The sequence below is a fragment of the Numida meleagris genome, chromosome 13 (assembly GCF_002078875.1).
Source record: "Numida meleagris isolate 19003 breed g44 Domestic line chromosome 13, NumMel1.0, whole genome shotgun sequence".
Lineage (NCBI taxonomy): Eukaryota > Metazoa > Chordata > Aves > Galliformes > Numididae > Numida > Numida meleagris.
In genome coordinates, this window is record NC_034421.1 from 160885 (window position 1) to 188030 (window position 27146).

A 27146-nucleotide genomic window follows, 5' to 3' on the forward strand; every position below is an offset into this window, starting at 1 on the left:
TTGTAACTTTACAACATTGTTATCAGTGTTAAATGTCAGCATCTATGCTATAATAAGTAGTTTTGCTATAGGAAAACTTTTCTAAACTGATGATTGTGTTACAATCCTACCTGCATTTGGAGTGAATGTGCAGAAGCCAGATTTGGAGAAGGCTTTTAAGCACTTAAAATTCTCAAGTAAAGGTAAGTATATCTAGATAAAAATGTAACTATTTTCTTTCTGGTTTTGTTTAATTTTTTAATTAATGTTAATTCAAGAAAGCTTATGTATGCATTCTACTTTAGATAAATCAGAGTGTGGAGAGGGGCATGAAAATGTTCATGCGGTAGAACTGTTTCCAAGAGGATCTGATCTTTCTTACAGGTACGTGTGAAATGCATCTTGTTAGGAAAAAAAAAAACAACACAAAAAAACCCACAACACTTTCAACCTATAGCTGCCAGCTTACTGTGCTTGCTTAACAAATAGCCATTCAGCATTGGAAAACAAACTTTATCAGGTTATTCTTGGAAGTGTTTGGAAGGACAAAATTTGTTTTATGATATTCTGGTTTTTTAACTATATTTTCTGCGACTTGTTGATTTGAGCCTTTTTGCCTGTGCTCTTAAATCAGACAAAACAGATATCTTAAAGGATAATTGAACATAAGGTGGTTGAATTTATGTTGTTTTCTGTGCATGGTTATGTGTTTTGAATAGTTGATGAGAATTCTAGTTTCTTTTTTCTTAAGTTTTGAATTCAGAATTTTATTTACATTTATTGATGACATTGTACTTTTATAACTAGAGTGGAAGTCAGTCCTCCAGCTCAAGTGAATACGTTAAGCAATATGTTGCCTTCAGCCACTGTGCCGGAATCCATGACAATTAGTAAGTACTTCCTAGATGGATCTAGATTAATGGAATTAATTTTTGAAGTCCTGTAATTCTTCATTTCTATTTTTATTTCAGTAACATCTGTTTATAGAGGGTTCATTTCTTATATGCTGGTCACAATGGCTGCTCTAAAATAGTTCTGAATAGACAATACCAGGTTCATTGCAGATGTGAACGTTAGCCTCTTATTCCATAGATCTGCTATAAATACCCTTATACTAGTTGAGGGTTGTTAAAAGAACAGTAATGATTTGATTAATATCTTTAAATTTCTGCAAGTTGCAAAAGTACTAATGGTTGTTTCTGATGTGATCTTATTTGGTGTGCTTTTTGTAAGGCCTAATGGAGCAAAAAAACAAATCCAGAACTCTTTGTACACTCAGTATATGGTTTTAATATGGAAAATCTGCTCCAAACGTAAATATGTGCTTTCATAAATGGAAATTTTATTTATAATTGAGGTCTTATTTTACTAGTGTTAAGAATTGAGCTTGATGGGATAAAGTAGCCTTTGCTGTAAGAAAGAGACTTGTAGAAGTACTGGCTGTTTGTTTGCCCCATCTTTAAACCTTTAAAACTTCACATAAACTTGCAGAATGAAAAATTAGTTCTTAAACTGTCCAGCTGTCTAAATACGTGAGCAAGTATGATTTATTTTTCTCTCTGTACAGAAAATTTTGTAACTAAACTGGTGGATATGACTTTGTTCCTAAAACTCTGGGATATGTGTATGTTTTTTTAACTATGTCCAAATTTTAAATTATAACATTTAGGAATACAGAAGTGATGTAGGCAACATTGATTTGTGAAAATGATTTATGAAAACATCAAAATGAATGAACACTACGATATTCTAATGCCATATTCTAATTTTACGTCCAAATGGTATGTGGTTGCCGTGTTAAAGGAGGTGGGCCATGCATTTTTATTGGGTTCTGTTTCATGCTTTAGTATAGATCTGCTTTAGTGAGCTTTAGAGAGCCAAAAACTCCTTTCTTGTAATGTGCTTTTTGAAGTGGGAATCTAGTTTGAGACTTTGAAGTCATGTAGTTGAAGATGTAGATGTAGAGGGAATCACTGTTGATAGTTACTGTAATACTTTGGTCAGTGTATACTGAAGTTCATGTTATTATTACAGTCTAATCCTTTTGTTCTTACTTGTTTTAGCTGTTTTGTTTTTTTTTTTTAATAGTAATAGTTTTAATGGGAAACTTCCTGCTTTTCATAGAATCATAGAATTAGCAAGGTTGGAAAAGACCTACAAGATCATCCATCCGCCTACCACCAATAACCCCGCTAAACCATGTCTCTCAATGCTATATTTAAATGCACTCCATTGATTTATTGTGTCATAGATAGCAGCAGCGGCTGCAGCTGGACTCTTTCAGTTGCTCAGATAGTGCATATGTGTAATTAAGACAACTATCAAATAGAAAATCCTGGGATTTTCAATTCTTGATATTTAGCAATTTCTGAATGAAATGAATCGCAGTATCAGAAGAATCATAGATTTAAACATTAACTTTTTATTCTAGACAAGGTTTTGAGGGAACAAACGGGAGAGACATCTCAATCTATGAAGCCAGTGGAACTATTTGTAAATAATTTAATTATCATTATAATAAAAATTCAACTGCCTAAGCTTACAAGTGAATACCTTTGTAAGAGCTGTTTCTGAATACATTGAACAAAAATACTTTTTTCAAGTTTGTTGTTACTGGTTGTAGATGTACCATGCAGGAAGAATTCAGTGCTATGAGAAACCCAGACGTGGAGGTTCTTTTTCTGTATTGCAATTAGTGGAACACTTATTAAATGGTGAAGCTTATAGCTTGGTTGCATAGCAACTAATACTAATGCAACAGTAAAGAAAAATTGAATGCAGTAGTGCAGTGAAAAAAAGCTGTGAGGTCTCCAATGACTATGGGTTTTTTTCTCCTTAATTCTGAAGGCAATGCTTGAAATGAGTTGTTTTTTTCTTCTTCTTTTCCTGCTTCCTTTCAGATTTGCTTGTATAGTACTAGCCTTTTTCTCAGTTCTTTTGATATGCAGGAAAAAAAAAACAACCCAACAAAACAGATGTTATGAGAAACTGTACTTTGACTTCCGCTATCTTGAATGATTTCCCTGAATTTATGTCCCTTCCATCTATATCAGTTAACTTAGCAGCATATACAGCTTAAAAGAAAAGAATAATGTAAAGAATGTAAATAAATAATGTAAAGAATGAATATACTAGTGCCACTCGAAGTCATAATCTGTACTCTGAATATGATCTTACAAAAGCTTTTTAGAAGCTAGATTTTTCATGTAGGATGAAAGTGAGTTGAAAATATTTTAAAGCAAAGTTTTTGCTTTATTAATGAGTAGGCACTACAGATAAATTTCAAAATGAATTTTTAGAGTTTTAGAATGTGGGATTTAACATGAAAAATGTAATAAAGGCATTAGAATTATTGGTTTGTACTTGAGAATCCATTTATTTATTTATTTTTATTTTAAAAAGTTTCTGCCAAAATTGGTGTTAAGGTTGAATAACTTGAAAAATTAGGATTGCATAATTTGAACAACTTCACTAGTTATTTTACCACTTATCTTTATGAAACAACGGATTTTAGGTACATTGATGTTAAGGCATCTTTACAGTAACAATAGTGTATCTGTTTTACTGACCGTAAGTGACAGGATCAAAATAGGAACTAGATGATCTTAAAGGTCCCTTCCGACCCAAACCATTCTATGATTCAATGATTTGAACATTGTAGTTGGAGAGAATTATTATTATTATAGTGTTACTGTACTGAAAGCTTACTCTGTGTGTTTTTGTGTTGTACATTTGTACAAGGCTTGAACAATTCTAGGATTGTTGTTTTCCTCGTCCTTTGAACAAATTTTATTTCACAGCTAGATTGGCAGAATGTGGTCCATTTTCACAACACTGCATATTTTCAGGACTGTTAAAATCCAACAATTTTCTACTGTTGCCAAAAAATAAAATATCCAGCCTTTCCAGGCTGCCCGCAAAGTAGCAGTGTCTCGTCATGATCAAAAGAATACTAACACTCTGAGTTTCACAGTAGCCAAGTTTGTCATTTAATAGCTAAATAAAGTACTTAAGCCCTCAGAATATAGTTCTCCTCCCCCTCTTCCAAAAATAACTACTAGTCAGTAGAAGCTATTACAGACTGTTTTGAAAAATAATCATGAAAATAAAGGAACATAGCATATTTGTATATAAACACCAGTGCCAGCATGGGGAGGTGGTAGGAATGATGAGTGAGGCAAGCTAGAATGTTGTTTATGCTGGGAACACAGCCTTAGGAAATCTGATTAGCGACTTTAATTGAAATCATAGCTTTGACTTTGTATGTGAGTAATGTTGTTGAGGCAGAAAGCAGAAATCTTTTTTTTTTTTTTTGTAATGTTAGTTAAATTCACTTTTGAATTTTCTACAAGGTTTGGATTCTTTACTTTGGTTGGCTGTATGGAGAACTCGTTCAATAATACTGAGTTACTGTACAAAAATAATTATTTTTTCTATGCTGCATTAATGGAGTGCAGCATCCCTTGACCTACTGAAATGCTTCTTGCTAATGCCAACTACTTTTCAAGCCATAATGTGGAACAGGTAGAAAAATAGATGTCTAATTTCTTCATGACCAAAGTAAAAATGGTTTGAAAAAAATATCTGCCATGAGCAAATTGAATTAGTTGATTTCAAGTGATACAAAAACCCTACAGAATTCTGCAGTAAAGTTTACCAGGATATTAGCAATGCCAGATTAGGCTTGTAGTGTCTGCATTGACTGATATGTTTGGTTGATGTAGTAGAAATTTGCATTTTGTCCATTGCTAAGACTTGGGTAGACTTAATCTGGTCCATAATATGATGTTGTTTTTTTTTTAATCAAATGGGCAAAAACTTCTGTATCTGCAGAAAATATGAAGGATATGGGTAAGCCAGTGAAGTGAACATAGAGAGAAAAATGTTATCCAATGACTTTGATTGCTTGAAGAAATTAGTACTAGCTCTGTTAATGTGGTTTTAGTAAAAGCATGGACAAATTGCTGAAATCTTTGAATGCTTTCAGAGTAGAATTGGCTGATTCGTTGTGAGAAATGGTCCTGTATGCAGAAGCATTTCTATTATCTGTTGGTAGGAATGTTACAATATATTTTGTCCCTGCAAAAGCTCTTGTAAAGTTATTGATTAACTGATGTGACATTTTAAATAACATTAAAAAACAACAACAACCACCATAACTTAGGATGTGTGTGTATTCCGGTGTTTGCTAGAAGCCATTCAAATCTTTGAAGGACTGCTGTATTTTGTGGATTTGTACAAGATATGAAAGTCAAAATTGCATTTAGGTTAGATGACTAAGCCGTAATATTTTTTTCTTAGATATATAGGAATTAGCAATAGTACAGCTGTACAGTTGGATTGTAAAACCTTTATAATAGCAGCAGGATTTCAAGTGCATTGCTTTGAGCTGTCACTTTTTTTTACAGTACAGAAAAGCTAGTCTGGTATCAACATTAAACATAACTGTAAAGAATGCAAGTGAAATAGTGACTTGTGTGCAGAAAGGTGATCCTTAAGTTATCCCCATACTGAAACAGAAAGTCTCCCTTGAAACGGTAGTGCAGCTGAAAATGGTATTTCCTACACCTTCTAAGAAATTATCCTAATTTTTTTTTGTCTTGATATTAGGAGGGAAATTATTTTTGAAATTATTTATAGAAAATAAGGTTTCCTTAATAGGAAATAAGATTCAGAAATTCTGTCATCTTTAAAACAGTAGACTAAGCTTTAGAAGAAATGCCTTGAGAAAGCAATGACATCATCTCTACTCTGGTCTCATTGTAGTACTTATATTCCTGTATCAGGTTTTATAGCAAAGAGAGCAAGCAATTTGAAGATGGTAAACAAGTAACAATGTATTTCATTAATACAGTGAAAAGGTGCTGCATTATATCCAAAGATGCCTCATGTGGCTGTGATTAAAACAGCCTCAACTATAGACAAACTTGTGTTTATATTAAAACCAAATAGAGACTAATTTGATTTGATCAGTACTTTTGATACTGTGTTAAATAATACAATTTTCAAAAGATTGCTCAAATTAGTGATGAGATCAAGAGAATTGTCAGGTGCTTTGTTGAGTAGCAGATGATCTTAACATCATCCTAAGTGTGTTGCTGAAATAGCACCACCACATACATGACTGTTTGATCTTAACAAAAATGCACACAAATTGCTCCCCTTTCCGCATTCCCGTTTCCCCTTCTGTTTTTCATTTTTAGATGAACTTCGTCAAGCTATTGTGGCCATGATGAATAGAAAGGATGAACTGGAAGAACAGAATAGGTAATTTTCTTTTTCCAGACAAGAGGTGCTGTATAATTCAATAACCTGTTGTCATTCAATTTCTGTAATGTAAGATGTCCTTTATGTAAAGCTGTGTGTAATCTGTCATCTTTTTGATGTAAATATTATTTTTATTTGAAAGGTAAACTTAGTACTTCAACATTCAACTGTGGATTCAAAATTCAACTTTTCACAGTTTTTTTTTCCTTTGAATTCACATCACATGTAGGTGTCTTTGGGAGGTTTTGCCAGTTGTAGGTTTTTGAAATCAAAACTTACAGCTGAAATGTCTTATGATCTCATAAGATAGCTTTCTGAATGAGTTAATCTTTATGCAAATATTCAAAGTTGGTGGGTTTTTTTTTTTTTTACCCCTTCCAGTGCAGAAATGATTTAGGACCACTAACAGTGTTACATTGGAAGTGGCTTTCATACATGAATGTCTGTATGTTCACTTGGGGCAAAATAATGATGTAAATGTAAAAATAGTATGTTGTTCATTCAACATGCTCACAAACCTAATTTATTTAATATACTGAAACACATAGTTAAACAAATGAAAATATATTGGAGATGTACTATTGTTACTCCACAGTAGGATTTTTGAAGTAATTTATGTTTTTAATAGATATTTCAATTAAATGTTGCTTTTAAGGTTGAGACTACTAACTGATAACGTTTTGCTGCCTCTTCTCCTCCTCACTCCCATAACTGCAAACTACTGCTCCATTCAACTTAGTGTGTTTTGTCTGAAGGACCAGGATGCTTTGCATTTTACGTCATGTTGACCCTTGTTAGCTCATCAAGGTTTTCAACAGAGGTGTATGACGGTGCTCTCAGTAGAGACAAGAGTCCTACCTGTCTCCTGCTGTGGCTGATTTCTTTTAGATTATTTGTGAGAAGTAGGGGCTTGCACTGGAGCACAGAAACCAGGTTATAAGCTATTCTCTATTATAGTAAATTTTTGTGTGTGTGTTAGTACAGTAGATACTGTAATAGATTGTGCATGTTGATGAGATTAATGCAAATATAATAATAAGCACTTGCAGCTGGTTTTGATTTGATACTTTTTCCTTGCAGTTTTTCATATCTTTCTATAATCAAACTGGATGAATTTTTTAATGTTGAGTAATGACATTTAGGGTGACGACAGTGGTATCATTCAAACAACCTACTCTGTGATTCGTAGAGTATCCTCTAATTACTGTTTACAGTTTCTTAACAGATGCTTCTGCCTTCTTCCAGGTCCCTTAGAAATCTACTTGATGGTGAGATGGAGCATTCTGCAGCGCTGAGGCAGGAAATGGACAATTGGAGACGGAAAGTAGCAGAACAGGAAGAGAGACATGCCACAAAAGTCCAAGCCTTGGCACGGTGAGAAACGTTAAAACAGTCATAAGAGTAGTAGCAACAGTTAGAAAGTAATTCTAAAATAGGAATTAGTCTAATAGTAAGAAATAAAAGCTGCAGAAATAGTGGCTGGGTTGGGTAGTTGGGTAATATGTCTAGGCAGTCCTGCCAAGGAATCTTGGAAGACAACAGGAAATAAAGTATCTGTGGTGTTTAATTGCAAAGCAAGAATTATCTAAGTACTGCTTAGAATTTTTATATTAAAAACTATAATATTAACAAATAATTTCTACGCTGTTTGGGCATTGTTTAAGAAATACTGAAAAAGAGTAATAATAATAAAAAAAAAACCTCCTAAAGACATACATGATTTAGTCCAATCCATTGTTTTTCAGCATTAACAAAATAAACCAGCAACAAACAGTCCTCATTATTTTAAAAAAACAAACAGTATCTTTTTCATTTATTTTTGTCCTATTAGCAAATTGATATTGTACAGGTAGTTGGATTAATCTTCTTGTTATCCTGCACAATTTACTGTTTCCCTTTATGCTTAATTTTGAAATCAGGTGTGAAAATGTCGTAATAACTTTACGATGATTTATGGCAAAAACCATGACTTTGTCTGACATTTTTCAATATTACAGTGTAATTTCTTTGGATGCTAATTATATATATGTACTGCTATTATAAATCGTTTACCTTTTCAGAATTAGGAAAAAAAAGACTTTCTGTTGTCCTATGTTTATGCTGATTGCTTACTGTAATCTAATATATGCTAATTGTCTTTGGGGTTTGTTATATTGGCTTGTGAGCACTGCTATGAATAAATGTTAACATTTTTTCAACCTTAATTGGCCTTGAAATTAAATCAAGTCTTGGTGGAAGACCTGGAATTGAGGAAATGATGAAATAGAAGCATATATTGAGGCAAAGCGTATAGGTTATTATGTTTGATCTTGTTGAGACTGAGCTGCATATCTTCACCATGCCAGGGAGTGCTTATGCCCTTGAAAAATCAATAAATGCAGAATAAATAATGGACTATGAACAACAAGGAATTTTGCTATAAGTGTTTGTACTCATGTCAGGGAAAGCATGGTTTAAAACTGGGAAGCAGAAAGTGATTGCAGGTATGTGGGGAAATGAGCATGAGGCTCATGTTTTTTCTATTACAAAAAAAGGAAGAGATCCTTTGTAATGCCCCATCCATCCTTCAGAATGTAAAAGTCTTTGAGTATGTCTCTCCTTTCTCTCCATGTGTCATCAGGAACACTGACGTGTTAGAAAACACTTTGTCAAATATCCAAGTGTAATATAACTTAATTCTTTGCCAAGACAGATGAATTGAGGCAGAAGCAGAGTTTCTTGGGTCACAGTCTGCCGAAATTGTTTGTGTGAGACACTAACTTAAGATTTTTAATCTTAATGGTTTTTTTTCCTAAGTATTTCAATGACTTGAAATATTTCTAAGGTTTTTTTTTTTTTTTTTTTTAATTAGTGACCTTTGTAGGTCCCTTCCAATTGAACTGTTCTATTTTAGGTCTGGTTGCTAAACCTATTGTTCAGCTTAATTGTTCATCTTAAACAGGACCTAATCACAGTGTGGTTGAGGTTCATCTAGCCCAAGCTCCCTGCTCAAGCAGAGTCAGCTGGAAGAGGCTACTCAGAACCCTTTCCAGTCAGGTTTTAAATATCTCAACAGATAGAGATTCTGCAATCCCTTTGGTCAATGCTGTTGGCAGTGGAAGATGCTGTTGGCCTTCTTTGCCTACAAGAGTGCACTGCTGGCTAATGGTCACCTTGTCTACCAGGTCCCCCAGCTCTCTCTCTGTAAAGCTGCTTTCCAACTGGTTGGCTCCACCGGTGCCTGGGGCTGTTGCTCCCCAGATGCAAGAGGCTGCGCTTCCCCTTGCTGAACTTCAAGAGATTCCTCTAAGCTCAATTCTCAAATCTGTCCAGGTGCCACTCTGAATGGCAGCACAACCATCCCTTGTATCAGCCACTCCTCCAGTTTTGTGTTGTCTGTGAACTTTCTGAGGGTGCACCCTGTCCCAGCATTCAGGTCATTAGTGAAGCTGTTAAAGAGCGCTGGCCCCAGTATTGACCCATGGGGCACACCTGTGCACCTGTGGTGACTTAACTCCTGATTGATTTTTTTCTGCTGGTTTGCTTAGGGAAAAGAATTTTAAAGTCCCTCCTAAGCTAAATCACTTAAATTTAGATGAGAACAACTTTTGAAGGTAAATGCTGATGTAATGGCATGATTTCCTCCTTACCCCTCCAAAAAAGTTCTGAAGTAACCTACTATACCTCAAATCTTGGGGGTTGATTCATGTCTGTCGTAAACAACAAACCTATTCCAAATGTTAAATTAGTCTAGAAATCTGTGCCTTTTCACAGAGGGAAGTGTTTGTTTTCTGTGTGTGCAGGCAGAGTGCTTACCGTCAGTTGAGGTGAAATACCTCAACTGAGATTCCTGTAAGCTTTTTACTGCATAGTGGAATTCTAGTCTGATAAGTACAAAAGTTTATTTAAAAAAATATGTAATTAGAATGCCCTTAATTCTGCTTTTGATGACACATCAAACGCAACTGTGAGGTTAGAGGAATGTCAGCTCCACTTACGTCAAATACATAAGTGGCTTCAACATTCATATGATGTGAGGCAATTGAAATAATGCTAATACTTCATCATTTAATATTCACATTTAAGATTATTGAATTTGTATATTCATATTTTTTTAACTCACTTCCCCCACAGTTTTTGAATTTGCATTGACATAAGGATGATTCAGATATTTGTCATGCTTGTACCTTTTTAAAGAATAGATAAGAAGCTTTTATAACAAGATCTAAAGAGATGCTCACTTAAACCTAAATGTCATTTTTAAACAATTTTATTTGATTTCTCTAATTGTGATGGAGATTGGGTATGTTGGTGGTGATTATTCTTCTGCAAGTCAGTTTGTCTTGACACATGATTAAAAACAGTATTGGGAATTGCTGAGATGCAAGAAATTCTTAAATCACCAGTTGTTTTGGATTTTGGATGCTTTTTTTTAAATGATTTGTTCATTTTCCAGCATGTAAAAACTTTGTATGGAGTTACTCTTGAATATAGGTTTTAATTTTTAATTTCTTTTAGTTCACTTTGTATGCTGTAGGTGATACTGCTGTGATATTAAGATTAGTTAAAAGAAAAGAGTTTACTAATGTTTTAAAACAAGAATTTGGACAATCTGAGTAATTTTGTATTGAAGAAGTTTATATTAAAAATGGTGGAAATGCTTTGAAAGTGCTGTATAATACATTGAGAATGGGGACACAAATTTTCAGGTATTTTGTAGTAGTGAAATCTTCACAATTACCTTGAAAACAATTAATCACATAACAAGAGTAGAAAAGTTCTCTAAATTGTAGTATTCTGAACATATTAAGGCCAGGAGAATAATTTAATAGCAATGTGACTATTCTCGTTCAATGAGCAAATGTATTTCAGATTATAGGAGCTAACATTTATGTGTCCCCAAACCTCTTGTAAATAATTTGGTCTAAATATCTTCCTGAAGATTTTGAGAACAGAAATTTCAGCCTTTCTGGTGACAAGAAGGAAAAGGAAGAGAATAATCTTGTCATATGTTCTTACTGAGGATCAGGAGTCATTCTAGTTAAAATAAATAAATAAATTTGGAACCCAATTTTCTCCTCCCCCAAAAATATAAATAAAAAAATATATAATGTGTTTGTTGAAAAGAGTATTTTTAATATCCAAGCAGTAGTGCCTCTTTAACATCAGAAAAATAATAAGCATTTAGAAAATTATACAGGGTATTAAAAATGTATAAGAAATTAAACAAGTATTTGTAATATAGTGGAGTTATATTTATCAGTGAATTGTAAAGTGACAGATTAAAATAGATGCTCACCATTTATTCTGATGTTTTTATGATGAAGATTTATTTTCCAATTAGTAGAAGACGAAACAGGAATATCTCTTCACTGCAAAAATAATTGGAACTGTGCACACCTGGTATATCCAAAATATCCTTGGTTCATTGATGCTACTATCAGAAGTAACTGTTATTCACTCCTTCTTTTTACCCATTCTCCTGTAGTCCTGCACAGGGTAAAGTTGAATACCACTGATTTGTTCATTCCTAATTTCAGGTACATAAGTAGTCTCTTTCCTGCCAGTCATATCTCATGGAAAATGACCACTGATAGATTTCACTGCAATGGTAGCATCTTGCAATACTAAGCCTCTCCCTGATTCTTTATCATGTTTTATAGCCCTTTGGGTTATTTGTTGGATTAAAAAAAAATAAAAAATTAAGCAGTGGTGTTAAATGTCTGTGGTAAGATGTAGTGCAGTTCGGTGATGACTCAGTTAAGTGTTAATCCAACAGCCTCAGCTTTGCATTGATAATCTTGTTAGTTTTAATAAGACTGTGTGCTTGCAGGATCTGAGCCACTATAAAAATATTGCTATGATTGAGATATGTTATCAGTCACTGTTGAAATGATTACTTCTGGACATCTGCAAAATTGACTTAATTCAGCTGTTTTTCTAGACAGAAATGCTAGCTTAGTTAGAGAAATCTTTTTGAGTTTCCCAAGTTTTCTTTGAAAAACGGAGAACTCGTTAGGTCATTTTACTTTCAAGAAGCCATAATCTTAGTTTTCAACGTTAAGTATTTGAACAACTCTTTCAAAACTGGATTGTTTTCAGTGGAGCAGTTTTAGCATTCTGCCTACTTCCTAACCTTCTGATATAATAGAATAGCTAGACTCTGGTATCATTTCTTAAGCTGATTTTTCTGACTTTTTTTTTCTTCCCCTTGTCAGTGAGCTGTTCTCAAATTGCATGGATGTGTGCCAGTGGCTCCTTGGCAATGCCAGTGTTTTTCAATTGAGATTTCTTTTTTTTTTTTTTTTGGTATGTTGTTCTGTTACAATACTTTGTGAGGCAGAGAGGTTTATTAATTTGACTGTGAAACTGGATAATCTCAGATTGCATATTCTTAGACAGTATTCAGAGATGCTGGAGGAAAAGCATTTTCCAAAGGACAGGGTACGCAGCAAGAAAAGCAGATTAAATGAATCTTACAAGGTACTGTGGAAGGAAAGGAGGGAAGAGACTCTGCTTGGTATTATACTTTTACGTTCCTTCTGTTTACTATATCTAATCTGCCTTCTATCATCAAGTGTCCGTATTATTTAAACCGCATTGCTTTTGATTTTGGCTTTTTGTATTAATCTTTTTTTCAACACTTCATTCAGAGGTAGATTTGATAGCAGTGCAAAGGTAGAGCTCTGTCATAACTTAAATTTGAACACAGAGTATGTCATAAGGCTATCAGGAGAGTAGTTTTCAGTTTATGATGTGTATGGTCTTTCATCACAAGCAGTTAGGATTTAGATTTATCACATTGTTCCTCATTACAGGTTTTTTTTCCCCAACGACTGATTTTATAGTAAAATCTCATGTATTATATATAAATCTCCATTCCTATGAACAATAGCTCTAATGTTTTGTATTACATTTAGGTTGTGCACACAACTCATGTTGTTTTATATTTACAACTAATTGTAGTTTTGCACTTTTTTAATAGTAGGATTGTAGGATAATTAAGGTAGGAAGGCGTCTTCAGAGGTCATTTAGCCCAGTCTGTCTTCATTTTATTATCAGTATTCATCCAACTTCTTGATTATTTGGAGGTTTTATAACTTCCTGCTATTTTTTAACGCATTATGGTTAACAAGACACAGATGTTGGAGGCTGTGCCTGCGGCAGGGTGGTTGGAGCTTGGTGATCCTTGAGGTCCCTTCCAACCTAAGCCATTCTATGATTCTATGGTATCTTTCAGGTTCTTTTTTTGTAGGCCGGAGTTTAGAAATAAGACACTTGTTTTAGAAGTAGGTTCCACAGGAAGCACTTGTTAACATCTGGTGTTTGTGTCAGAAACTAAATTAGTGTTCAGGCCACTTGATGGACTGTAGTTGAGATACCTGAGAAATTACACTTTTTTTTAAATGTTCTCTTAATGTACTCATTTTACAAAAACTGTGGAGGAATTTGGTGAGATACAGGTTGTTTTTCTGTACTTTAAAAGGAGAAGAAAAAAAAGGTGTTTTTATCAAAAACATGAAAGAGATTATATATAGACTTTGTCTATTTGTCCTGAAATTGCACTGGTAGCATTTTTAAGGACTGCTAAATGAAGTAAAAGTCTGTTTGAGACTGGCCTGCTAAACAGAGAATGCTAGGCAAGAATTGATCTTCAAAGTCCAGTTTTGCTGAAGCCTAAGTAACTGTGTGAGGAGACTGTCTGGAGGGCAAAACATGTTGGTATTATTTTGATAGCTTTACCTAAACATATATTGGATTGGATTTTGTGCCAAGTGGAGAAGTATATATATCCTTTTTTCCCTTCCCTCCCAGCCCTTCCAGCATGGCCTCTTCCTATGCAACAAAAGTAATAACTTAAAAGGATGTACATCTTTAATCTGTTAATAACATTTTTGAAGTCACCGCTTATAAAACACTTTCTTATTTGCATTCATGTTAACAACAGAAATCTTTAGAAGAATGTAAAAGAAGCCTCTAAGTTTGACTTGCATAGTAGACTGCAACTGTTCTTGATGTACAGGTGAATGAATGCATGCTTCAATAGGCAGAACCACCTGTCATAGAAACTTTGTGGCCATTACTGGAAAATAACCTACCTCCTTTAGCCATCCTCCTCGCCCCCAGTAAAGTTAGCTTTTAAGAAAAGGGATGGTATAGCACAGAGAAGGTGGGGAATATTTTGTCTGTGGGGCCTTGATCTTTCTCCAAGATTACAGCAGAAATCCTAGCAAGGGAACCGATCTGCTGCTGTGTTCCATAGCGTCTCTCTTCCACAATGCCCTGCCTTTGACTTGAGAACATGCTGCTTGTTATTCTGTTACATTTGTCCTCTTGATGTGGGAGAGACCTTAGGGAGCAGTTGCTATGTTTTTTTTGGCATGAATGAATTTGTTGGTGATGAATTGCATTTATTAGTACTATTACATGCTATCTTTTTATTCATTATATGCACAAGAGTCAGGTGAATGTTTCCCAAAATGTGGACTTTTAAAACGTATTTATATATAATAAAAAATTATCCTTAGAGTGGTTTTGATTTACTGATGGTGTTCTTACTAATTTAAAGTAAAGTAGGAAGCGTAATTATTTTTCTTCAGAATCAGGGCATTGAAAGCATTCAATGACTTAAGGTTGTTATTTGGTTGTTTATTTTCATTCCAGATAATTTTCCAGAAGGAATAACAAACAAGCTTTTTGTTGCTAAGGCATTCTGTGGCTGTATAGCATCCATGAATATTTCAATAAAATTACTTTTTAGTAAAGCCTTATTTTGTGTCTATATTACTATGATCAAAATGGATGAATATAGTCATAGAAAATTAAAACACTACTAATGTTTCATTTCATCGTTTTGTAAGAAAGGATACCTTAGACCTGTTATGCCATTCAGGAACTGCTGTATAGACAAGGCCTGACCATATACATATTCTTAACAGAAATTTACCAAATGTTTTTATTTTTTCAATTTAGTAGAATCCTTTAATTATTCCCTTTCATTTGTGTATGTATGCATTGGTTTCTGGTGAATTTTCAAGTATGTCTGACATTAGAAATACAGGATGAGTATTTATACAGAACACGTACGTCTGTAGGAACTATACAAGTTGCTTTCTTTAAGAAAATTGATAAAAGTGACTCAAGTACCATTCTTTAAGGGTTGAATACTTAATATTTCTCTTCTCTTTGCCTACAGAAGTTATATGCTCACTAGTTATCATAATTACTGTTGTAGTTTTCCTTTGGTTTTCAGGCTGTTAACGGCTGGTAATGTATTCACTTATAACATTCTGATGTATCTTCAGGATGAGTACTAAAGCAGAATGCTAACTAGAGTTTGAGACTTTAGTGGTTTTATTGGATAGAAGTGCTATGGAATAAGATGTGTTCTGCTAAAAAAAGAAAAAAGATTGATAACTATGTTAGCTTATAGTTCATTGGAACATTGAAACATCATCCAGAATGATCTTGAATACTCAGAATTTGCAGAGTGATTTGCTGCTGCTGACATCCAGTTTTGCTTACATTTCCTGTGCACTTTCAACTGAAGTGTTACTGCATGTTTCAGTCAAAATATTTTGTTAGTGTATCAGTCAGATTCAAAAGCCCAGAAAGTGCTGTACATCTGCATAAATTTGTGCGTTTTCACTAGCCATATTTAGTATGGTTGAAATTTTGACATGGAAACTCCTCAAACAATGTCTGAGGCATTTGAGTTAGGAATTGTTAGATAGATGGTGTCTTAAGTGAACTGAATTTCATAGAATCACAGAATTGCAGGGGTTGGAAGGGACCTCAAGAGATCATTGAGTCCAAACCCCCTGCTAAAGCAGGTTCCCTGCAATAGGACACACAGGTAGTTGTCCACATGGGTCTTGAATGTCTCTATAGAAGGAGACCACACAACCTCTCTGGGCAACCTGTTCTAGTGTTCTGTCACCCTTAGCTTAAAGAAGTTCTTTCACATGCTTTTATGGAACTTCCTCCAGCTTCCTAATTGTGGCTAATAATATATAAGCATAAAGACAATTAAGTTGATTGTTCTTTAGTTTTTGGAAGTTGTTAACAATGACATAATATGGAAGGCAATGTGATATTTAATTTAATTTTGGATTGTGAATCTTAATTATATTGCACACAACAGGAACTTATATATATATATATTGGGCCGATATGTATAGTAAGGACCAGCAAATGTATTTGCATGTGCTTCTGAAGAGTTCTCTTTCTTAGTTAAATTCCCATAAATAAAATGCACACCTTTGTGTGTAAACTGTTTTCAGCTTTCTGTAGTCTGTGTGTTAATCTATCTAGGGTTTCATGGTTACCTACAGGTATACCTGGAAAACAAATTTGCCTCCTACTCTGCTGCTGGCATATTATTTAAGGTGTAAATGTTTTGTTGATGGGTTAAGTGAAGCCCATTGTCACAGCTGGTATATTTGTTTCCTCTGAAATGGTCTTCCATTTTGAGAAAACAATAATTTTTTTCTTATGCTGTTCTTTTTATCAACAGAGAAAATGAAGTGCTAAAAGTGCAGCTTAAGAAGTATGTAGGAGCTGTCCAGATGCTCAGAAGAGAAGGTCAAACAGTGGAAGGTAAGGATAAAGGAAAAAAAAAATCCATGCACAGGATTCTGCCATTGAGACAGAATTTATTGGAGGCATAATTAATAACGAAATGATGGAAGTTACTCCAGGACTTGTATAAAAATCTACAATGAAAGAATAGGCAGTGAATAGCCATACATCTTGTTTACATCCATCTGCATTTTTTTCCTGATTGATACTGAAATGAACTTCTGTACATAACTGGCTACCCAGTCCTGTGCAAGTCCAGGTTGATAAGCAAGACTTCAGCCGCACAAAATAACCCTAGTGTGGCTAGGGAACGGTTCATGCATCCACATCCTATCCAGTATGACACCAGCCCTCCCCCTGCTGAAAATATTAGCTGAAAAGAGGTCAATTCCGTCTCTGTGAACACTGTCCCTGGTATATCTCTGATTGGGCTATTTGTTGTGGTTTTGAACAGTTTTCATTTGATAGCAGTTTTTATTGTAAAAGAATTTTATGTGATGGCGTACCATCAAATTACTGCTCAGTAGAAGCCATCAGGATATTTTTGCTTTCCTTGCTAAATTTTCATCAAAGCAAATAATATCATCTACGTGAGAGAAGGATCAGCAAGAGATAATTTTAAGATCTATTAATCTCTTCCAATCATGGTAGAGTTCTATCCCCTAATAGTGAAAATAGTGTATTTGATATATTTTCCTTTTGAGGAAAACACTGATGTACATTTTTCTACTCAAAATTAGAGAAAGTTTTCTGAGTTTTAGAAAGAAGGTCATACTTGTTTATTGCTATTTTATTTTTCAGTAATATACCTTCCAGAAAAAACTATCAGATAAAAATTATTGCAAAAAATAATCTGTGAATTAATGTGTTATTGGAACATAAGAATTTAGATTATACTGTTAGTGCTGTTTGGGGGATAAATATGTGCAGACTGTTTGAAAGAGACTATGTACAGACAGGTGGGCTCATGCCAACCTCACAAAGTTGAACAAGCCCGAGTGCAAGGTCCTGCATCTGGGTTGGGGCAATCCCAAGCACAGACACAGGCTGGGTGGACAATGGCTTGAGAGCAGCCCTGAGGAGAAGGATTTGCAGGTGTTGACCAATGAAAAATTCAACATGAGCCAGCCATGTGCACTTGCAGCCCATAAGGCCAACCATAACCTGTGTTGCATCAAGGGAAGTGTGACCCAGCAGGTTGGGGGAAGTGATTCTGCCCCTCTGCTCTGCTCTTGTGAGACACAGCCTGGAGACCTGCACCCAGTTCTGGGGCGCCCAACACAAGAAGGACATGGACATGTTGGAGCAGGTCCAGAGGAGGGCCACGGAGATGACCAGAGGGCTGGAGTACCTCCCCTATGGGGACAGGCTGAGAAAGTTGGGGCTCTTCAGCCTGGAGAAGAGAAGGCTCTGAGGAGACCTTATAATGGCTTTCCAGTACCTGAAAGGGGCCTACAGGAAAGCTGGGGAGGGACTTTTTATAAGGGCAGACAGCAACAGAATGAGCGGAAATGGCTTCAAACTTGAAAAGGGTAGATTTAGACTAGATATTAGAAAGAAATTCTTTACTGTGAGAGTGGTGAGACACTGGAACAGGTTGTTCGGTGATGTGTATACCCTCGCCCTGGAAGCGTTCAAGGCTATGCTGGATGGGACTTTGAGCAACCTGGTCTAGTGGGAGGTGTCTCTGCCTATAGCAGGGAGGCTGGAACTAGATGATCTTAAAGGTCCCTTCCAACTCAAACCATTCTATCATTCTGTGATTGCCATCTTAGCTTCTTATGGTAGCTTGCATTTTCTTTTTTTCTGTCTTTGCCTGTCATATTAGCTTTCTTGCTGACCTTGGTTTTTGGTTACCCTGAGTATAGTTAAGTGTAAAAGTAGCTATGATAAATTATGATATGTCATTGCTGTAGTCTCCTGTGGTTTTTGCAAGTGGGACATGTAAAAATGTAAAGGGAATACTGACCATGTTCAGAGACACTTTTCCTCAAATTGTGGAAGTTTTGTGCAGAATTGTTGTTTAAAAAAGATAAATAATCAAATTTTATGCTGATATGAAATGCTGGTCTTAGAAGTTTGTGTTCGAAGAACTTCAAGCAATATTTAAAAGAATTAGATCTTAAAATAACTTTCAAAATTCACTTCTACATGCATACTTCTTCTACATACCTTAACACGATTGTATGTATAGTCTAGATTTTGGAAAATAATAAAAGCATTTATTAAACCTCTCTTCTTTTGGGACTTCTTTTGTTTACATGTACAGACTTTTTTTTTCTAGAAATTCATTATCTGTGAAGAGAAGTTGACTTGGAGTTTGTGTAATTTGGAGGAGACTTACTTAGAATAGGCCTTCAACTGATCTTCAGATATGTAAGTGGTAGCTAGGAACTGGAATAGAGTAAACCAGTTTTCATTCACTGTGGATAAGAAGAGAAGTAATGGGCTTAAATGGCAGGTGAAGCGAATCTTGATTAACTATCAAGAAAACCTTTTCTGAGAAGAATACTTGCATTTAAATAAATTGTGCACAGAAGCATGAAATCTCCTTTATTGAAGGTTCTAAGAATAAATTAGACAATTAACTGTGAGGAATAAAATAAATACAGCTGATTCTGCTTTATGCAAAGGGACAAAATGTTAGATAAAGTTTGAAATGTCAGTTCTCAGCCCTATTATCTGTAATTTCTGTGATGTGTGAATAATTCTGTGTAAGTAATATGAAATGATGTTTTGGAAGAGTAATTACAGAAAAAAAAGCACAAGCTTAGTTTTCAAAGGGTATTGGTAGGAGTTGGAGTCACTATCTATGTAGCTGTAGTCACAAAACAGCCAGATTCTTTCAGCTTTTATTTTTTTCCTGTGAAGATTAGAGAACTTGTCTAAACTGTGCTTGCAAGAAAGCTCCCTATTGTTTAATATTACATCCTGTTTTGATACTTCTAAGAACTGTTTATATTAAAACTGCTGCTTTGAAACAGATTGTGTTCAATGTTTATGTAATTTAATGTTTGTAATTTGAAGTATCTCTTTTTTTTTTAGTTTTGCCAAACATTTGGAGCACTGATGGTGAACTTACTATTCCAGAGCAAAAGCAAGTAGAAAACAATGAGGAACTAGCCAGCTCTTATGAAAGAAAATTGATTGAGGTAAAGTATGCTGCACAACTTTTGAGGGATTGTAATGATAATATAGCATTTGAAGCTGTAAACATTTTCTTTCCTCAGCTGTCTTTTTTTCCCCATTAGTCTAAAATAAAATTCTCATTTTTGCTCTAAAAATTAAAAGTTTAATTTTCAGACTTCTGTTGTTAAAATGTAGGTTTATTCATTCAACTTCAAAGCCAATTTAAAGCAATTCATATGATTGAAATACTTTTCTTAATAAAGATACACATTCATATTTTATATTAAAATTGATTTGTATAAAAATGTTACATTGCTTACAATAAAACAGGACCATACTTGTTTAATTGTATGTTATTTTTCATCCTAACAGTGATTTCATGTGTCAATTTTGATCTGATTTGTTTTACTGCCTTAAGAAATACCACTTTTATGAAGATTTTAATAAGGAAGTTCCTTAAGGTTACAATTGATGATGATGAAATGAACAGACAATAGGATTCAGGCACTGTATAAGCTAAACTGCATAATTAACAAGCTTTGTTGTTTTATGAATTGAACTTTAAAGATTCCCGAGGACATACTGGAATCGTTTTTTGCACTTTCATACAGTTTCCTGATTGTGTTTAATCTTTGTAGAGCTTTATAATGTAGGTTATGGAGTACCTTAGTATGGAAATACGTGCTGGAAGCTACAAGTTCAGTTGATGTGATCATGTTAGACAGAGTTCCTAATACAAGATTCTCTTTTGTAAAATAACATGAAATTCATTAACTACTGAAAAAATAAAAATAAAACGAGAAAGATTACGGGTTAATTCTAAGTTTAAATAAAATTGACTTCCCAGACGAAAGTAAGTTAATACCCATATCTCCTGTTAAATACTAAACAAACATTTTTATAGAGATAAATCATTGAATGATAGAATGGTTTGAGTTGGAAGGGACCTTTAAGATCATCTAGTTCCAGCCTCCCTGCTATAGGCAGAGACACCTCCCTCTAGACCAGGTTGCTCAAATTCCCATCCAGCATAGCCTTGAACGCTTCCAGGGCGAGGGCAAACACATCACCGAACAACCTGTTCCAGTGTCTCACCACTCTCACAGTAAAGAATTTCTTTCTAATATCTAGTCTAAATCTACCCTTTTCAAGTTTGAAGCCATTTCCGCTCATTCTGTTGCTGTTTGCCCTTGTAAAAAGTCCCTCCCCAGCTTTCCTGTAGGCCCCTTTCAGGTACTGGAAAGCCATTATAAGGTCTCCTCAGAGCCTTCTCTTCTCCAGGCTGAAGAGCCCCAACTTTCTCAGCCTGTCCCCATAGGGGAGGTACTCCAGCCCTCTGGTCATCTCCGTGGCCCTCCTCTGGACCTGCTCCAACATGTCCATGTCCTTCTTGTGTTGGGCGCCCCAGAACTGGGTGCAGGTCTCCAGGCTGTGTCTCACAAGAGCAGAGCAGAGGGGCAGAATCACTTCCCCCAACCTGCTGGGTCACACTTCCCTTGATGCAACACAGGATATGGTTGGCCTTATGGGCTGCAAGTGCACATGGCTGGCTCATGTTGAATTTTTCATTGGTCAACACCTGCAAATCCTTCTCCTCAGGGCTGCTCTCAAGCCATTGTCCACCCAGCCTGTGTCTGTGCTTGGGATTGCCCCAACCCAGATGCAGGACCTTGCACTCGGGCTTGTTCAACTTTGTGAGGTTGGCATGAGCCCACCTGTCCAGCCTGTCCAGGTCCCTCTGGATAGCATCCCTTCCCTCTAGCATGTCAGGTGCACATTATGTTTGTGAATACTAACATAAATCAGAGAGGAACTTACAATATTCTTAAATATTCTTACATTCTATTAAATACCTTATTACTTACTTGATGGTTCCCAGAGGTCTCTTCCAACCCCTGCAGTTCTGTGATCTCAGCCTGGAAAGCCTGAAGTGGAATGAGTTATCTCCAGAAGGAAAACTATGAACTCTAAAAGGCATTTGAGAAAGATCCAAGTCGTTGTGCTATTGCTGAAGTAGAGGATTGAGGTTTATCCTATTCCACTCTGCTCCTAATTATGTTATCCTATTGCCTCTGTATTCTCCTAGTTTTGATGGCTCTTTGAGATGTTGCAGGAATTGCTGTAACCTGATAATTATAGCTTTTTTTTTTGTATTGTTACTGTAGTCTACTACGCCCACTACCAGGGCCAATTAACCTCTCCTGTTAGGTGCAGCTTTTCTTGTTAGGCCCTAGGACCGCTTATCTAGCACTCCATCTATGATTGTAGCCCACATCAACAGCCCCTTTTTTTTAGAGAATATAGAAATAATTTACTTGGAAACTCCTAACAGTAGGATTTTCTGAATTGAGTCTTTTTTTCTGTCTTGAAAATAATTCTACAAACTCTTTTTGGCTCATATTTCATTTATGTAAGGCTTACAAGCACCACTGTCCATTCAAGACAAATCCCTTGCCTGGTATATTAGGTATTGATGGATCATCTTTCAGAACTGAAGCTTTCATTCAACTTCATAGTCTAATGCTTCTGATAGAAGTAATTTTTTTTTTTAAATTTAGGACACATTTATCTCTGGGCTATGTTTTTCAGGTGGCTGAAATGCATGGCGAATTGATTGAGTTTAATGAGAGGCTGCACCGTGCTTTAATGGCTAAAGAAGCTCTTGTGTCCCAGATGAGACAAGAGCTAATTGATTTGAGAGGGCCGGTAAGTGTTTATTAAATGGAGGAATATCATTCTTGACTAAGCTCAAAACCCTTAGTCATGTTGAAATAAAATCTGTATTAGCTTATAAGAAATAGTTGGTGTTTTACCAGCTGCTAGGAACACCTTATTTGGTATTTTTGATATTTTCATTCTCATCAGCAGTATTGAATGTAAGACATGCTCAGACATTAAAATTGTTTGAAGTATTCGAATATAAGGGTTTTAATTTTTTTTTAACTGAGCTTTCTTTGAAAGGTTGAACATTAAATAATTGGTAGGTTTCCAAATATGAGGTCACCTGTATCCATAAGACTACAGAGTTTTTATTGGCATTTTACAACTTGAATGTTGAATTTTAATTATCTTTTAAGATTATACATAGAAATTATAATAACCAGCATGTGGTTTCTCTTATGTAAACATAGGTCCCTGGAGATTTAAGTCAAACGTCTGAAGATCAGAGTCTGTCAGACTTCGAAATGTAAGTTTCTAATGTGCATGTTTTGTGCATTAATGGGAAAGAATAAGCAAGCAAATCAATTTATTTCCTTCACTATGTTATTTCCAAATACTGAATTCTCAGATGTGGTGTTTCATTGTAAAAAAGTGTGGAGAGCTGTACAGTCCGTGCCTTGGTGTAGTGTTTAATAAAGTTGACTGCAAGGAGTTTAGATTCAGGAAGATCTTCTTGAAATGTTCATCCAGAGTCCGAGAACTTAGTATTCTAAAAAGTTACTGTTTTCTGTTGTTTTGTTTTCAGTAGATGATAGATTTATAGTGCCTTGATCCTTCTCATCTTATTTCAGAGCATACAAATAGTACTACAAAAAAAATACAGTAGGTCATCACAGATCAAAGTGATGTGAATTGGACAAATGAATCTAGCTTTTTGTGAATGAGGGGGTGGAAATGTAGCTGCTGTCTTTATATCGTAGAAACCTGGAAATTAATCATGGAGTCGATGGAAATAGCTTCTCTGTAACTGTCCAATGCTCTTCTGCTTTTTAATGAGCTCATATCTTTGTTGTTGAGTGTTATGGACCAAAATTTTGAACTTGTTGAAATTAATAATCAAATGTTGTCAAATACAGTGTTTAAAAAACAGAACAAAACATTTGCTTCAATTTTTCTTTCACAGTTATGTTAATTTTGGGGAACTGTCTTTGTTTCATCTAGCGTAGTATTTTATTTCTGTGGTGTGGTGGTATCTGGTATGATGCTGGTTTTGGTTCTAGGAGAAAAACAGCACTGATAATGCACCAATGTTTATAGTTTCTGCTCAGCAGTGTTACATGGAGTGAAAGGCCCAAGGAGCTGGGAGGAAACAGAATTAGGACAGCTGACTTAAACTATCCAAAGTATTATTCCATACCATATGTGGAAGGAGTTTTGAAAAGGGGGGAAATTCATCTCACTCTCTTCCACTGCTTCGGGGGCTTAGTTGGGCATTGGTCAGGAAGGTGGTGAGCAATTGCTTGTGCATCACTTCTTATGTATATTCATATATATATATAATATATATATTATAAATAGTCAGAACTATTGTCCTTTTCCTTATTTTTATCTTAGTAAATAGTTTTATCTTAACCCACAAGTTCTACTTTTTTTTCCCCTATTCTCTCCCCTATCGCACTGGGAAGGTGGGGAGTGAATGAATGACTGTGTGGTATTGAGCCATCTGGCGACTTAAACTGCAACAGAAACTTTGCAATTTTAATACATCAACATGATTGTCTATTTTCCCTGTTTTAAGTTTTTCTCTTATCTACTCAGATCAAATCGAGCTCTTATTAATGTTTGGATTCCCTCAGTCTTTCTGCGTGGAAAAGCTGCCAATGCATTCCATGTTTATCAAGTAAGTAATACTTTTTAACACGGATGCTGTAGTAAAGTTTCTGACTGAAATAAATCTCAGTGTAATTTTATTAGAGATAGTCCGAATGACTTGTCAAGAAAATTTTAGTTTAAATTTCACACAATATAAATAAGTAAATGTCTTCTAACAGTATTCTGCTTCATTAAAATGTAGGGCATATTTGCTACTATTTTGCTTAGGTGCTTCAAAAATTTTGTTTATTCTTACCGGTAACTTCTCATTAAACTTAGAAGGTCACTCCAAAAGTAATGCTTCCTCTTTATTTCGGTGGAACCTGCAACAGATCCAAAGAGCACAATAACACTATTAGATAGAGCAAGTTCTCAGCTACAGAAGACTATTTTTCAACAGAGTCATCAACATTAGCTGTGCATTTTGGCTGGTGATAAACAAGAGCCTGTGTGCTGATCTTATCAAAATGTGTCGCTGTCACCCCTTGCTGAAAGGCACAACCCACTGCCTCACTGTGCTAACATCTACTGTTTGGTCTCCATAAACATTAAGAAATCATTGATGAATATCAGTGCAAGCTATTTTTCCCTCATGGAGGAATTCAGTTCCACATCTTTGCTTTATATTCATTTCCATGTCAGACACCATTTTGCCAGACTGCCCCTCTGCTGCCATCTGTTGCATGGCAACAAAATGTAATGGAATATTGGCAGGAAGATTCAACCTCTACTGTCATCCCACCAACATCTGCTTCTGATATTGTGAGACAATGTAATAAAATAGGAGGCATTACTTCTGGAGCAGCTCTTGTAGTTGGATTTTTTGACAGAATTTGACTGTACCTGATTATAAAAAGAAATCATGAAAGCACAGAGAACATTTGAGATTCATGTGTATTGCAGATATTTGGCGTGAGGGTTTTTTTTAATTGGAAAAAATACTGAAATAAACCAAACTTCCCAATATGAAAGATTTTCAGGGATTTATCCAAAGCCTACTGGAGTTCAGAAAATATGTTCTGCTGCTACAGAGTGGCTTTGAATAGATTTCATCCATTGCTCATTTTTAATGAAAAACAAAGAATTCTGACTGTTAGAGTGGGCCTCTAACAAGAAAAAATAAAGCCACATTCATAGCAAGATTCTAAAATATTTGAAATTTTACATAGTCAAAAAGAGTTTTGAGAATATTCTTATTTATTTCTGCAATATATAGTCATGATATTGAATATGAAAAATTTGTTTATCTGTTTGAATAATGTATAAATATTATACAGTCTATAATAGACATAGAATGTCTTTTATCAGTTGTTTATGTTTAGTTACTGAAATGCACAGAACACCACAGAACTCTTATGAGCAGTTATAGAATCATAGAATTAGCTAGGTTGGAAAAGACCTACAAGATCATCCAGTCCAACCATCCACCTACCACCAATATAACCCCACTAAACCATGTCGCTCAACAACATCTAAATGTTTCTTGAACACCGCCAGGGACGGTGACTCCACCACCTCATGGGCAGCCCATTCCAGCACCTGACCACTCTCTCAGAAAGGTAGTATTTCCTATTGTCCAGCCTAAATCTCCCCTGGTGCAACTTGAGGCCGTTCCCCCTCATCCTGTCACTAGTTACAAGAGAGAAGAGGCTGACCCCCAGCTCACTACAACCTCCCTTCAGGTAGTTACAGAGAGCGAAAAGGTCTCCCCTGAGCCTCCTCTTCTCCAGACTGAACAATCCCAGCTCCCTCAGCCGCTCTTCATAAGCCCTGTGCTCCAGACCCCTCACCTCCTTCTTCGCCCTCTTCTGAACACGCTCCAGGGCCTCAATGTCTTTCCTGCAGTGAGGGGCCCAAAACTGGACACAGTACTCGAGGTGCGGCCTCACCAGGGCTGAGCACAGAGGGACAATTACCTCCCTACTCCTGCTGGCAACTCTATTCCTGATACAAGCCAGGATGCCATTGGCCTTCTTGGCCACCTGGGCACACTGCTGGTTCATGCTCAGCCGAGCACTGACCAATACCCCCAGGTCCGTTTCCTCCACACAATCCTCCAGCCACTCTGCCCCAAGCCTGTAGCGTTGCCTAGGGCTGTTGCGGCCAAAGTGCAGGACCCGGCACTTGATCTTGTTGAACCTCATCCCATTGGCTTCAGCCCAGAGATCCAGCCTGTTCAGATCTCTCTGTAGGACCTTGCTACCCCCAGGCAGATCGACGCTTCCTGCCAGCTTGGTGTCATCTGCAAACTTACTGAGGGTGCTCTCAGTGCCCTCAATACTCTACTTTGTCTTTAGATGTTTTAAAAAGCGAGCAAGAACTACCTATAGGAGTAGAACTACCTATTTGTAAGATTTGCAAGAACTACCTATTTGTATCAGCTTTGCAAGAAATCTGTTTGTAGTACATCAGTGCAAAGGATAGTGAGAATTCTTGGTAGCAGTATTGCAGCATGTTGATATTATTGAGGTCATTTCCAATATATTTTAGAGCTCAGATTTTTCTGAATTCTTGAGGAACCTTGGACATAAAAACTGACTGTTAATTGTGAGAAAAAGTTGTCAAATAAATAGAGCTGAAATGCGCCAGTTGGAACAGATGAAGTTTGAAACTTGTTTGGATAAGTGTAAACTTCAGATATGCTAAGCATTTATGACTGTACTTAAAACTAATGGGAA

General features: G+C 35.7%; 1 protein-coding gene across 7 annotated transcripts in view; it reads left to right on the forward strand.

Moving 5' to 3' along the window:
• SNX29 (sorting nexin 29) overlaps nucleotides 1-27146 on the forward strand; it is a 91291-nt gene that overhangs the window by 26076 nt on the left and 38069 nt on the right. For all 7 annotated transcript variants that reach the window (XM_021412136.1, XM_021412133.1, XM_021412138.1 and 4 more), the window contains 9 exons: nucleotides 285-363; nucleotides 787-869; nucleotides 6183-6246; nucleotides 7492-7620; nucleotides 16742-16824; nucleotides 19852-19958; nucleotides 22525-22641; nucleotides 23067-23122; nucleotides 24415-24496. In XM_021412136.1, coding sequence (XP_021267811.1) covers nucleotides 285-363; nucleotides 787-869; nucleotides 6183-6246; nucleotides 7492-7620; nucleotides 16742-16824; nucleotides 19852-19958; nucleotides 22525-22641; nucleotides 23067-23122; nucleotides 24415-24496 — 800 coding nt within the window. The remainder of the gene's footprint in view (nucleotides 1-284; nucleotides 364-786; nucleotides 870-6182; nucleotides 6247-7491; nucleotides 7621-16741; nucleotides 16825-19851; nucleotides 19959-22524; nucleotides 22642-23066; nucleotides 23123-24414; nucleotides 24497-27146) is intronic.